This window comes from Ahaetulla prasina, chromosome 1, assembly GCF_028640845.1.
Source record: "Ahaetulla prasina isolate Xishuangbanna chromosome 1, ASM2864084v1, whole genome shotgun sequence".
NCBI lineage: Eukaryota > Metazoa > Chordata > Lepidosauria > Squamata > Colubridae > Ahaetulla > Ahaetulla prasina.
This window is the reverse complement of record NC_080539.1, coordinates 16,106,863-16,119,955: the sequence shown is the minus strand read 5'-3', so window position 1 is coordinate 16,119,955 and position 13,093 is coordinate 16,106,863. Positions and strand designations below refer to the sequence as shown.

At 40.7% G+C, this 13,093-nt stretch overlaps 1 protein-coding gene across 2 annotated transcripts in view; it reads right to left on the bottom strand.

Moving 5' to 3' along the window:
* Positions 1-11,867: 11,867 nt before the first annotated feature.
* The window catches only part of WSCD1 (WSC domain containing 1), a 95,289-nt gene continuing 94,063 nt past the window's right edge, over positions 11,868-13,093 (bottom strand). Inside the window, exon 7 of one of the 2 annotated variants that reach the window (XM_058164278.1) lies at positions 11,868-12,764. In XM_058164278.1, the coding sequence (XP_058020261.1) occupies positions 12,412-12,764 (353 nt within the window). In that variant the 3' untranslated portion in view covers positions 11,868-12,411. The remainder of the gene's footprint in view (positions 12,765-13,093) is intronic. The other variant, XM_058164276.1, reaches the window with a different exon arrangement.

Below are 13,093 nucleotides of genomic sequence, written 5' to 3'. Positions count from 1 at the left end.
TCCCCCTCCTCTGCGGGTTTGTCGATCTGACCGAAAAACATGATACTCTTTGTCTGAAATAATGGAGTCAGGGAGGGATGAGTTCAGCCATTATTTTTCACATACAAATATAATGTCAAATGTACCAGTATTTAACAAGAGGAGAAATTCAGGCAATTTGTTTACAATGCTTCTTGCATTTATCAGTTTGCATTTGAGATCTGCAGTGTTTGGTGTTGAGGAAATAAGGGGCGTGTGTACCTAATTTTGGGTGACAGTTGGTTGGAGGTTCTGTCTTATAGTTCTCGACTTACCGTTATTCATTTAGAGACCATTCAAACTTAGGAGGAGTCCTTGGTGTCCTCTGAGCTTGCTTGGTTTTCTTGCAGACATTTCATTCATGGCTCTGCACTACATCCTACAACATCTTGAGTCTCCAAAGACCTATGCAAGGGTCCTTTTTGTAGACTTTAGTTCAGCATTCAATACCATCATTCCAGACATTCTCCTAACTAAGCTAAACCAGCTACAGGTACCGGAACAGACTTGTAAGTGGATCACAAGCTTCCTAACAAACAGGAAGCAGCAGGTGAAGCTAAGCAAGATCACATCAAATACCTGTACAATTAGCACAGGGGCCCCCCAAGGCTGTGTGCTCTCCCCACTTCTCTTCTCTCTGTATACCAATGACTGCATCTCCAATGATCCATTTGTTAAGCTACTGAAGTTCGCAGATGACACAACAGTGATTGGTCTCATTCGAGACAATGACGAATCCGCATATAGACAAGAGGTCGGACGACTAGCCTTGTGGTGCAACCAAAACAATCTGGAACTGAACACACTCAAAACCGTAGAAATGGTGGTAGACTTTAGGAAAAACCCTTCCATACTTCCACCTCTCACAATACTTGACAACACAGTATCAACAGTAGAAACCTTCAAATTTCTGGGTTCTATCATATCGCAAGATCTCAAATGGACAGCTAACATCAAAACATCATTAAAAAAGGACAACAAAGAATGTTCTTTCTGCGCCAACTCAGTAAGCTCAAACTGCCCAAGGAGCTGCTGATCCAATTCTACAGAGGAATTATTGAGTCTGTCATTTGCACCTCTATAACTGTCTGGTTCGGTTCTGCAACCCAACAAGAAAAACACAGACTTCAGAGGATAATTAGAACTGCAGAAAAAATAATTGCTACCAACCTGCCTTCCATTGAGGACCTGTATACTGCACGAATCAAGAAGAGGGCCGTGAAAATATTTGCAGATCCCTCGCATCCTGGACATAAACTGTTTCAACTCCTACCCTCAAAACGACGCTATAGAGCACTGCACACAGAACAACTAGACACAAGAACAGTTTTTCCCCGAAGGCCATCACTCTGCTAAACAAATAATTCCCTCAACACTGTCAGACTATTTACTGAATCTGCACTACTATTAATCTTCTCATAGTTCCCATCACCAATCTCTTTCCACTTATGACTGTATGACTATAACTTGTTGCTGGCAATCCTTATGATTTATATTGATATATTGATCATCAATTGTGTTGTAAATGTTGTACCTTGATGAACGTATCTTTTCTTTTATGTACACTGAGAGCATATGCACCAAGACAAATTCCTTGTATGTCCAATCACACTTGGCCAATAAAATTCTATTCTATTCTATTCTATTCTATTCTATTCTATTCTATTCTATTCTATTCTATTCTATTCTATTCTATTCTATTACCCCATACTAGGTAACATCATCAGTGCTACTAAGGAGGGTAGTTTGCTGTCAGTTTCTATTCCGGTTGTTTGCTCTGTCAGTGTCGGTTGGGTGGGAGCTGTTCTTAGAGATTCTTTGATTGGGTTTTGCTGTTGGCTTCTTTGGCAGTCTCTTGATTGGGGTATTGTTTGCTTGATCATTGGTCTGGCGTTAACCTTGGAGTTAATCTATGCTGATCTGGGTGCATTCAAGCTTATAATGGGACTGAGAAAAGTGACTTACAATCAATCCTTCCATTTATGACTGTCACAGCACCTCCCTAGTTGTATGATCAAAATTAGGATGCTTGGGAACAGAGTTGTATTTACAACAGTTGCAGCATGCTGGGGCTGCCATTTGGACTTTCCCAGCCAGCTTCCAACAAACAAAGTCAACTGGGGAAACCAGTTTGATTTAATGACCATGTGACTCACTTAGTGACTGCAGTGATTCCCTTAACAACCATGGCAAAAAGGTTAAAACAGGAATGACTCTCTTAACAACCCCTTGCTTAGCAATGGCCATTCTGGTCCCAATTGTGATAATAAGCTGAGGACTAGCTGTACTGCATGATTTTAAATTGTTTTGTATTATGTGGTATCCTAATTTGGGATAATGATCCGATAGTTTATTAAATAAAGTATTAAACTTTATATGGAGAGACATGCAACAAAAGTAAACAGTGGCACATTCTGGTGGACTAATTAATTGACACACACACCCCCGTGCTTCCTATTCCACCTCCACCCACCTTTCTAGGTTCATATTATTTTACTCCCGTTGTTTATTTTTATTGTTTTATTCCTTTGCTATTGTTTCTCTTTAATTTTTTCAATAATTTTTTCCTCCATTTTCTTGTTGTAGGCCATCCAGAGTATCCCCATGACGAGATGGGCAGCAAATAAATTTAACAACTAAATTCTGCCTGAAAGCCATAACATAAATTCAAAACATTGCCAGAAGAAATTCTCAAGAAATTCTCAAACATTCCAGCGACACGAGAGAGAGACAGAGACAGAGAGAGAGAGAGAGAGAGAGAGAGAGAGAAACCCATAGCTTTTCCACAGATGACAAGTTTTAATTAACACGGACATCTGCCTCATGTTTTTCCTCATTGAAAGAAATATCTCTTTCTCTACTGTACTAGGTACCAAACCCGTGCACTTGGGTATGGGATATGGAAGGTGTTTCTGCTTTGACTTTTACAATGGTTATGCAGATTTTTTAAAAAAGCTTGGCTGCTGTTTATGTTTGTATGGTTTTTATTGTCATGTCTTTTTGTATGTGGGCAGCCACTCAGTATCATGAATTTGAGAGGGGCAGCCATGATAGATAGATAGATAGATAGATAGATAGATAGATAGATAGATAGATAGATAGATAGATAGATAGACAGACAGACAGACAGACAGACAGACAGACAGACAGACAGACAGTGATAGATAGATAAACAGACAGACAATGATAGATGGATGATAGGTAGATAGCTAATAGATTAGATAAATAGATAGCTAGATAGTTTGATAATAGATAATGGATGGTAGGACAAATGGATGGACGGATGGATGAATGGACAGACAAATAAATGATAAGTAGAGATGATAGATAGATGATGGACAGACAGACACAGGTAAAGGGTTTTCTGTCCAGTCGTGTCCAACTCTAGGGCATGGTGCTCATTTCTGTTTCTTGGCTGAGATAGCTAGTGTTGTCTGAAGACATTTTCTGTGGTCATGTGGCCAGCATGGCTATATGCTAAAGGCGTATAGAATGCTGCTACCTTCCTACTGAAGTGGTACCTATTAATCTATTTGCATTTGATGCTTTCAAGCTACTAGGTGGGCAGGAGCTGGGGCAAGTAACAAGAGCTCACCATATGGCATGGTGTTCAGGTCTCGAACCTGGGCTGACAGTTTTTCACCTGACAAGCACAGCGTCTTTAGCCACTGTGCCATAGATAGACTATAGACTAGACTAGACTAGACTAGACTAGACTAGACTAGACTAGACTAGATTAGACTAGATTAGATTAGATTAGATTAGATTAGATTAGATTAGATGAGAGAGAGACGGGGGGAGGGAGGGAGATGGATGTGTATTTTCTCCTCCACCTTCATCCTTCATGAAAAAAAAGTAACTTTATACTTAAAAAAATAAAGTTTAAATAAAGTTTAAAAGCTGATTTTAACCTGGGTTGGGATTAAAAAGAGGTATATAAAAAAGCAGAGCTCATTGAAATGAATGTGAAAGAAGTCAATTTTTTTTTAAATTGAACATTCTCCTTAGCATTAGAGAAAAGAGGAAGATAATTCAGCCAATAAATCTTTATTGCCTTTCTTTGTCTTCCCGTTGAACAAATCAATCATATAGTAGAAAGCATCTCCTTTAATGAGCATTTCTGCTACAGGGAGGTGATTGGCAGTTTTTCGAAGGATTTTACAACTGTGGTTGTGACATTTGCTGGACTGAACAAGACGTAGGCGGGGAGGGGGGACTAGCCAGTTCTCAGGGGGAACCTGGGAAGGAGTGCCCCCACTCCCATTAAGATTGTTCTGTGATGGAGATAATAAAGGTAGAAATTAGAAGTTGGAAGAATACCACTATGTACAATTAAATAATATTATTATTACTGTTACTGTGTATAACTAAATTCACCCAGTACACTGTTCATTAAGCACTTAGTGTTGTGGTCCTCCAGCACCCTGCAGAGCTGGCAGCAGAGTCAGACAGCAATGAGGCTGAGGAAGAACATGGGCCAGTTCTGGAGGCTAGGGAAGGCCCAGATGAGGGCTCTGCATTGGAGGAAGAGATGGGCCAGGGCCGTTGGGGAATGATGTGCGGACTCCGGAGCCTTCAGAGGCTGACAATATAGAGGCAGAGAAACAGGAGTAGCCTGTTCTTAGTGCATGCATGAGAAGAGCCGCTAGAAAGGAAGAGCAGCTAAAGCAAAGAGGAAGATTCGGGAGTAGGGCCAAGAGATGATTGGCCCCTCCCATAAGGCTTAAAAGATCAGCAATGGCTCTTGGGCTCTTTGTCGGAAAACAACGTTGATAGCCTTGCTCCTTGTCTTGCTGCATTTATTTTTTGTCGGTGTCTTCTGCTTCTGAACTTTTGCCAAGAAAAACTTTGGCACTTTGCCTAATTAGACCAAAGTTGGTGATAAGACTGAAGAATTGTATTATGAAAAAATTGTTTTGAATTAGTTTAAACTATGCTGAGAATGAGTTTAATTCTCAGCTGTTCTAATAAAGTCTGTTTGTTTTCAAACTGATTGCGTCTAATAATACCTACTTGGGCCGGGGTCACAACACTTATGTATGTTAAAGAAAAATGTCTAAATAAAAAAAAAATTGTTCTGTGCGAATGGGGGGAAATGTTGAAAAATAGGGAGAGGTGATTTGCAATGAAAGCTGGGAAGATGCTGAGTTTCTTGGCTGTGGCCCCGAAGTTAGCTATAGTGGTACCACATGCCATCCCCCCCCCACCCCTAATTTCTCTGGAATCCTCTCCTCCTCCTTTTGAAAGTATTTCTAAAGCCAATTCTTTCCCATTGCATTGAATGAGAATTGATTGGGCCACGGATTTGAGTCTTTTGAGAGCTGTTGTTACCGGAGATGTGTTGGACAGGCAGCCCAGTTCACGATTTGACAGCACTATCTTTAAAGGAATTGATTAACACAGCAAAGATGAATAAAAAGATAGGCTAGCTGAATAATTAAGTCAGCTCTTTCCTCTTTTGTGTTTCTTTCTTTCTTTCTTTTTTAATAGAAAAGTGGCTAAGATTTCTAGCCTTTGACACGGCAAAATGCCCTGACGGATGGCTTGCAATGGTTTCTAATGTTCCTTTTTGTGGAAAACAAAAAGACAAGTATTACTGAAGCAATCGCTAAATTTCAGTCTTCTGCATGAAAAAGCATGCAGAGGGCTAAGTTTTGTCCCGGGTCACTGAGCTGGCTGATTATTTTATTTACCAGTGTCTGCTGGATAATTTGGTTATACTGAGATTCATGGCAACTCGGTGCTGGGAAATTTCTGTAGGCCTATGACCTTCATAAAAGGATTGATTTGAGTTAGAAACTGGTTGAAAACATGAGCAGATTCAACCACTGCAGAAGCTGAATGGACTGTTAGTAAAGGCTCTGCCTCCAGCATCTACCCTAGATATTTTATTTATCTAAATCCATGATGGCGAACCTATGGCGCTCATGCCAGAGGTGGCACGCAGTGCCGTCTCTGATGGCATGCAAGCCATTGCCCCAGTTCAGCTCTGCTGCGAATGCGCACGCACCTTCCTCTGGCCAGCTGGTCTTCGAGTCTCTGCCGTGCATGCATGGGGGGACGTGTGGGGGGCACGGGGGGGACGTGTGGGGGGCACGTGCGCATGCACCAGAGCAGGGTGTATGCACGGGGCCCATGCACGCATTGCATTTTGGGGGTTCGGGCATGCACTTTGGGCACTTGGTCCAGAAAAGGTTAGCCATCACTGATCTAGACTGTAGAATAACAGGGACCTTGGAGGTCTTTTAATCTAACCCCTGCTAAGAGATTCTATACCATTCCAGACAAATGGCTGTCCCGTCTCTTCTTAAAAGCCTCCAGTGATGGAGCACTCACAACTTCTGGAAATAAGCCATTCCACTGATTAATTGTTCTCACTGTCAGGAAATTTCTCCTTATTTCTAGGTTGATCTCTCCTTGATAAGTTTCCATCTATTACTTCTTGCCTGGCTGGGGAATCCTGGAGTGGAAGTCCACAAGTCTTAAAGTCACTAAATTTGGAGACCCCTGTTACAGATAATTGAAAACCTGTTTTTCACTTTCATTTCTGGGACAGAAATAACTGCTCAATCTGTCTGCATATTTTATCTAGAAAATTCACAGGTCAAAAACCAAGGAAGTCCAACTGCCTCTTTGAAAAAGCACCTTTGGGACAGTCACTCAAATAATTGTAATTTTATTATTATTTATTATTATTATTAATTATTATTATTATTATTATTATTATTATTATTATTATTATTATTATTATTATTATTATTATTATTATTATTTGCATTTATATCCCGCCCTTCTCCGAAGACTCGGGGCGGCTTACACTATGTCAAGCAATAGTCTTCATCTATTTGTATATTATATACAAAGTCAACTTATTGCCCCCAACAATCTGGGTCCTCATTTTACCTACCTTATAAAGGATGGAAGGCTGAGTCAACCTTGGGGGTTTTTTAAGGGGGTTTTATGTCGGTCTATGACCGTTTTAGTTGATTTGGCCTACTAAATATTTGTTTTTAATTCTTTTTAAATTTGTTATTTATATTCTGTGTTTTAATATGGCTGTAAACCGCCCTGAGTCCTTCGGGAGAATAGAAATTTAATAGAAATTAAATTATAAATAAATAAATAAATAAATAAATAAATAAAATTTTGTTGTTTGCCATCCAGATATTTGAGTCCTTCGGGAGATAGGGCGGTATACAAATTTGAATAAATAAATAAATAAATAAATAAATAAATAAATAAATATGGCAACTCTTGAAACTGCTTCATAAAACAACATCTCAAGCACATCAAAATAAGCATCTCAATCCATACCCGTTTCCAAGACCAGGGCAAAGCATCTGCTTGGATCCATATCCCTCCAGCAGTTCTAACAGTTGCTGGATACATCTCTTTTAATGTACCTTTGAAAAGCAGAAGCCCTTGAGCTGCTAGAACAGGCTAGATGGTGATGCAAAAAAAACCCAAAAAACTTGTGATAAATTGTGTTACATTTTCACAGGAAGAATCACGTTGACTTTGGTATGCAAAGCCCCTTGTTCAAAAATATGACCTAATAAGGATCGGAATTATAGACAGTTTATAACAGTGTGTTGTTTACGCTGGCTGGGGAATTCTGGGAGTTGAAGTCCACGCATCTTAATGATGGTTTTGTATTCAAAGATTCCCTACACTTTTATGACAACATAGGGGAAAACTATAAGATCCAAGTTGAAAATTCCACTTTATTTTGGATTATTGGTTTTCACAAGCATTGTCTTTTGGTTGCTGTTTGAACCACCTCTTAAACAGTTAAAATATATTCTTCCTAATTTTTGTTAAATTTGTTGAATTACTTCTCCTTCTGACGCCTTGCTAGCAATGGTTTGTGTGGTCTACGGCAAGGATTTTGTATGTTCGGTTTTGCACATGGGCATTGTCAATTAGGTACTTCTTAATGTTTGGATCTTATGCATTCCATTTCTCTGTTATTTCTCGACATAGAACTTAGAGCCTAAGCAATTGGCAGTACTTAGCTATCCTTGATTGATCTCAGAATAGAATTGGGCCTAGTCTTTAGCTTAACCTCTTGGATATTGTTCTGTCCCCGAAACATTTGCTGCTCTAACATGATAGTGTTAATTTCTTTCTGTTTAGCTAAGTTATAGGTAAGTTTGGCAACCCTGACCTTACTGGCCAAAGTAGATACAACATGCTCCTTTCGTAAGAAGATGTTTAGGTATTATTATTATTTATTTATTATTTTATTTATTTGTCAATCATATATAAGATAATAAGTAAAAATATAAACATAATTTGGATACACGAAAAGAGTAAGTAAAAAGGTATATTAGGAGAGGGACGGTAGGCACGCTGGTGCACTTCTGCACGCCCCTTACAGACCTCTTAGGAATGGAGTGAGGTCAACAGTAGACAGTTTACTTAAAGTTTTGGGGGTTGGGGGAAGAAACCAGAGTCAGGTAGTGCATTCCAGGCATTGACCACTCTGTTGCTGAAGTCGTATTTTCTGCAATCGAGTTTGGAGCAGTTTACCTGCTGAAGACTACTTCAGCTTCAATCATAACAATACAAGAGCTAACAATAGATTTAAACTCAATGTTAACCATTTCAATCTTGATTGCAGAAAATATGACTTCAGTAACAGAGTTATTAATACTTGGAACACACTACCTGACTCTGTGGTCTCTTCTCAAAATCCCCAAAGCTTTAACCAAAAACTCTCTACTATTGACCTCACCCAGTGATGGGATTCAAGTAATTTAACAACTGGTTCTCTGCCCTAATGATTTCTTCCAACAACCAGTTTGCCAAACTGCTCAGAAAGTTAACAACCGGTTCTCCCGAAGTGGTGCGAACTGGCTGAATCCCACCACTGACCTCACCCCATTCCTAAGAGGTCTATAAGGAGCGTGCATAAGACCACAAAACGTGCCTACCATTCCTGTCCTGTTGATTCCTTTCATTATATCCAATTAATATAGTTATTACATACTTATGTTCATTTATATGCTTATATATATTATATAGTTATTTTCATGTTTATGCTTATATATACTGTTGTGACAAAATAAATAAATAAATAAATAAATAAATAAATAAATACCTTGAGTTTGTATCTATTATTTGCTCGTGTATTGTTGTGGTTGAAGCTGAAGGTAGGCAGGACATTGTAGCAGATTATTTTATGTATTATGCTTAGGTCAGACTGAAGTAGGTGTAGTTCTAAGTTGTCTAAGCCCAAAATTTGGAGTCTGATGGCATAAGGTATTTTATTGTGGGTAGAGGAATGGAAAATATCTCTGGACTCTCTCGATTGTATTTATGTCTGATATGCAGTGCGGGTTCCAGACAGATGAGCTGTATTTGAAAATTGGTCCAGCAAATGTTTTGTATGCTCTAGTTAGTAGTACAATATTATCAGAGAAGAAGCTACGTGAGATTAGGTTAACAACTCTTAGTGCCTTTTTGGCAATGTATTTACGGTGGGCTCTGACACTTAGATCTTTAGAAATGAGTACTCCAAGGTCCTTGACAGAGTGAGGGTCATCTACAAGGTCATGTCCATCTAATTTGTATTTTATGTTTTGATTTTTATTTATTTTTTTGCCAATGTGCAAGATGGAACATTTGTTGGTTGAGATTTGAGATTACTTACTTCCCTTTTCCTGTTCATCATTTTCTGCTACAAGCATTGATGAGAAAGAGAAGGGGAGTGAGACCATTCCAGCCTCCATCTTCCGTTCAGAAAAGCCAGTTTTTCAGCTGCCATCTTGACCCATCTGGGTGTATTGCAGGTGAGTAGGTATCCTTACACACCTTTATTCAGTTTAGGCCCTGAGTGGTATAGGGGCAGTTACGAATATTTTTTTACCCTAGACAGAAAGTAGACTATTGTGGGAAGCGCCCCCAACCCACCTCCTAGAAGAATGAAATATTTTGGGAAATATTAAAAAGGCAGAATATTATATTTCTCCAAAGGGAGAAACGGAGAAATACGCTCTTAAAGACAGAAAGCAGACTCAGTCTTTCTTAATAGCCCCTCTACCCAGCAGAAAGACTGAGCCATCCTAGCTACAAAACAAAAGACCTTCAGCTCCAGGATGATTGGATTAAGAAGAACAGGACATGACCCTTCAGGACGTAATAGCCATTTAGCTACCCACTACCATTTAGCAGAAGACTTAGAGCTCACTACACTGCAAAACCTCCTAAGGGCATTTCAGAATCGCACAACCCCCCCTAGCAGCATCTCTGAAACTTATAAAAATCCATGTCCTGATCAAACCAATGGTTCAGCGGGCCCAGATTCTGTTGGTTCTGTCCATCAATAAACTTTCTTTCCAATCAGCCTCCGTGTTGTTTCCCGCATCTTTCTCCCAGCTTGGAACTGAACCAGATGGATTTTCCTTCCTACACTAATGTTATAGCTTGGAACACATGGTCTCTTTTTTGGAACATGCTGCTAGTTGATACTCATGTTGTAATCATATACGATTGCTTATTTATTTATTTTTTTACATTTTACACTGGATCTTGCAGCGCCGAATAAAGTTTAGATGGTGAAATATTGTCTTCCTTTATTGAATGGCAAGAAAGGTTAACTGCCTGGATGGCTTTCTGTAGAGTCACAGCAGTGGTGGTATTCAGCCGGTTCGATCCGGTTCGGGCAAACTGGTAGCGGTGGCAGCGGGAGGCTCCACCCACTCGCCCAGATGTCATCACGTCACATTTTTGATGCTCTGCGCATGCACAGAAGGCCCTGAGAGCGCACGCCCACATTTGCAAACCGGTAGCAAAGGTAAGTGATGTCGTGTCCCACTCCTCCGCTGACGGCCGGGTCAGGGAAATCCGAATCAGGTGTGCCTCTGCAGCTCTGCCAAAGTCCTAGCAAAGTCCTCAGGGCAGGCAGGAGACCAGAAAGTGACTTCAGCAAGATATGTTTAGACTTTGCCTGACTCAGAGAATGCCAGAAAGCAGGTCCTTTATATAGGCCATGGGGTGTGGCTCCATGACTCAGCACTTATCCAGACCTGCCCCTCCCTTCCTTCTGTTGCCTCCGTCTATCAAGTCTTCTGACGCGAGGGTCACTCCAGTCTGCAGCTGTTGGCAATTGACCTCCCTCAGGCTCACATGCTGTGGAGGAGGGGGAGGGGTCTAGTTGCTCCGTTTGCCTGGGCATGGAGCCAGAGCTGGGGGCTGGAGATACTTCCTCCTCTTCAGCCTGTCTGGGCATGGAGTCAGGGCTGGGGCCGGGAGGCATACTAGGACATTCCTCCGTGTTCGGAAGCAGATAAGAAGGCCTCAGCTGTGGTGAGATCGGACGAGACACAACAAGTGAGCTCTGAGCCACAGGTTTACGGATTAGCGAGTTCAGGACGAGTATTCAAAAGTCCTTATACATACCTTATTCAGCATCATGATCCATGTCTCTTAAATTGAATGCACTCTTATTTAATCATTTAAGGGCCAGAAAGCCATTGTGCTTTCAATGTTTCTAGAACTGTTGTTATTACAAACCAGGTCTGTCAAACTCCAGGCCCGCGGGCCGAATGCATCACACGCTGGCCACATCCACGGCCAGTTTAGCGAAGGGGGAAAAAGTTGCGATATGTCACATCATGATGCCGTGACGACGTGAGTTTGACACCCGTTATAAACCAATTGAAGAAATAAGTTTATGAAAATAATTTCCAGCAAACTAATTTCATTGCTAAGCCTATAATCCCCAACACACTTACCTGGGAGTAAATCCCATTGTCAAGTCTTACAGCTAAATACACACATACAGGATTATCCTGTAAATAAGAAATAGCAAGGAGCTACTGCAATATCTTCATGTTTCATATGCAATGGCGGAGGAAAAAAAGACAAAGACGATTATTGTGGGGTTTTTTTCCCATTAACTTGCTTCACTAAAAATATTTATCAGGATGAGTTTTGAAACAAAAGAACCAACAAACCAAAACCCCAGGGGAAAAATACACATTTGAATTGCCAAAAACCTCTATAAAAATGTTTGATACTCTTGAGAAAATATTGCTAGTAGGCAGTAAGGATAAGAGAAAGGACACTGTTGCTTCCCGCCCCCAGCCACACATTTCCCAGAATTAGCAGTGCACAAAAATGTTAAAATTCGTAGCCATTTATAGAGAAAAGGACACACACAGGCAGAGATGCTAATGGCTTTTGCCTCGGTTTATAACCTAATTTCCATCCTTCATTGCTTGCCTTTCATACCACTTAGTACCCTGAAGAGTGTCCAAGTCTTAAGAATTTGCATTCATCAGCAGACTCTGTGCAAATCTTGCTTTTAAATGCTATAAAATCCTGGCCTTTTCTTTAATTTCATTATTCGGTCTTTCCTTAACAATGCAGCTAGCTGGCTGCAGGGCATCATCTGCGCAAATACAGTTCTGGCAGCCCCGTAAAGTTCCTCTCACGTAGGGCTTTGTCCACGATCACAATAAACTGATCTATCACTTCTTTCATTTCCTTTGTGAAGGGTTCAAACCCTTTCTGCTTGGCTCCCGACCTCTTGAAATTCCCGTCTCGGTTGTTTTCAACGCAGAGGAGCCGGTCGTAAGTCACTGTGACATTCAGAAACTCAACCATCTCCCTCAGCTTGGGAAGAAGGGCTTCCTCTAAGTCTTCGTAATGAACCACGAGGAGATGCTTGCCGTGTTTAAGCCAGTCGAGCACATGAGAGGCCCACCAAGAAGCATAGCTGTTTACAAAATCAGGCCATTCTGCGGGGTGAGAAAGACAATAAAGATGTTTTATACAGCTTTCCGGAGCACTGTTCAGAAAAAAAAAATCTGTCGCACCATCTTAAATCTAATCAACTAACGATCAATACTAAATTGGCACTGGATAAGAGTGGACAGGATTCAAGGGAGGCTGGATTTGGACCATTTCTGGCAACATAACGATTCTAGGCTTATTAACCTCTGATTCAATAACAGCAGCAGCAGCAGCAGCAACAACAACAACAGAGTTGAAAGGGACCTTGGAGGTCTTCTAGTCCAACCTCTTGCCCAGGCAGGAAACCCTACACCACTTCAGACAAATGGTTGTC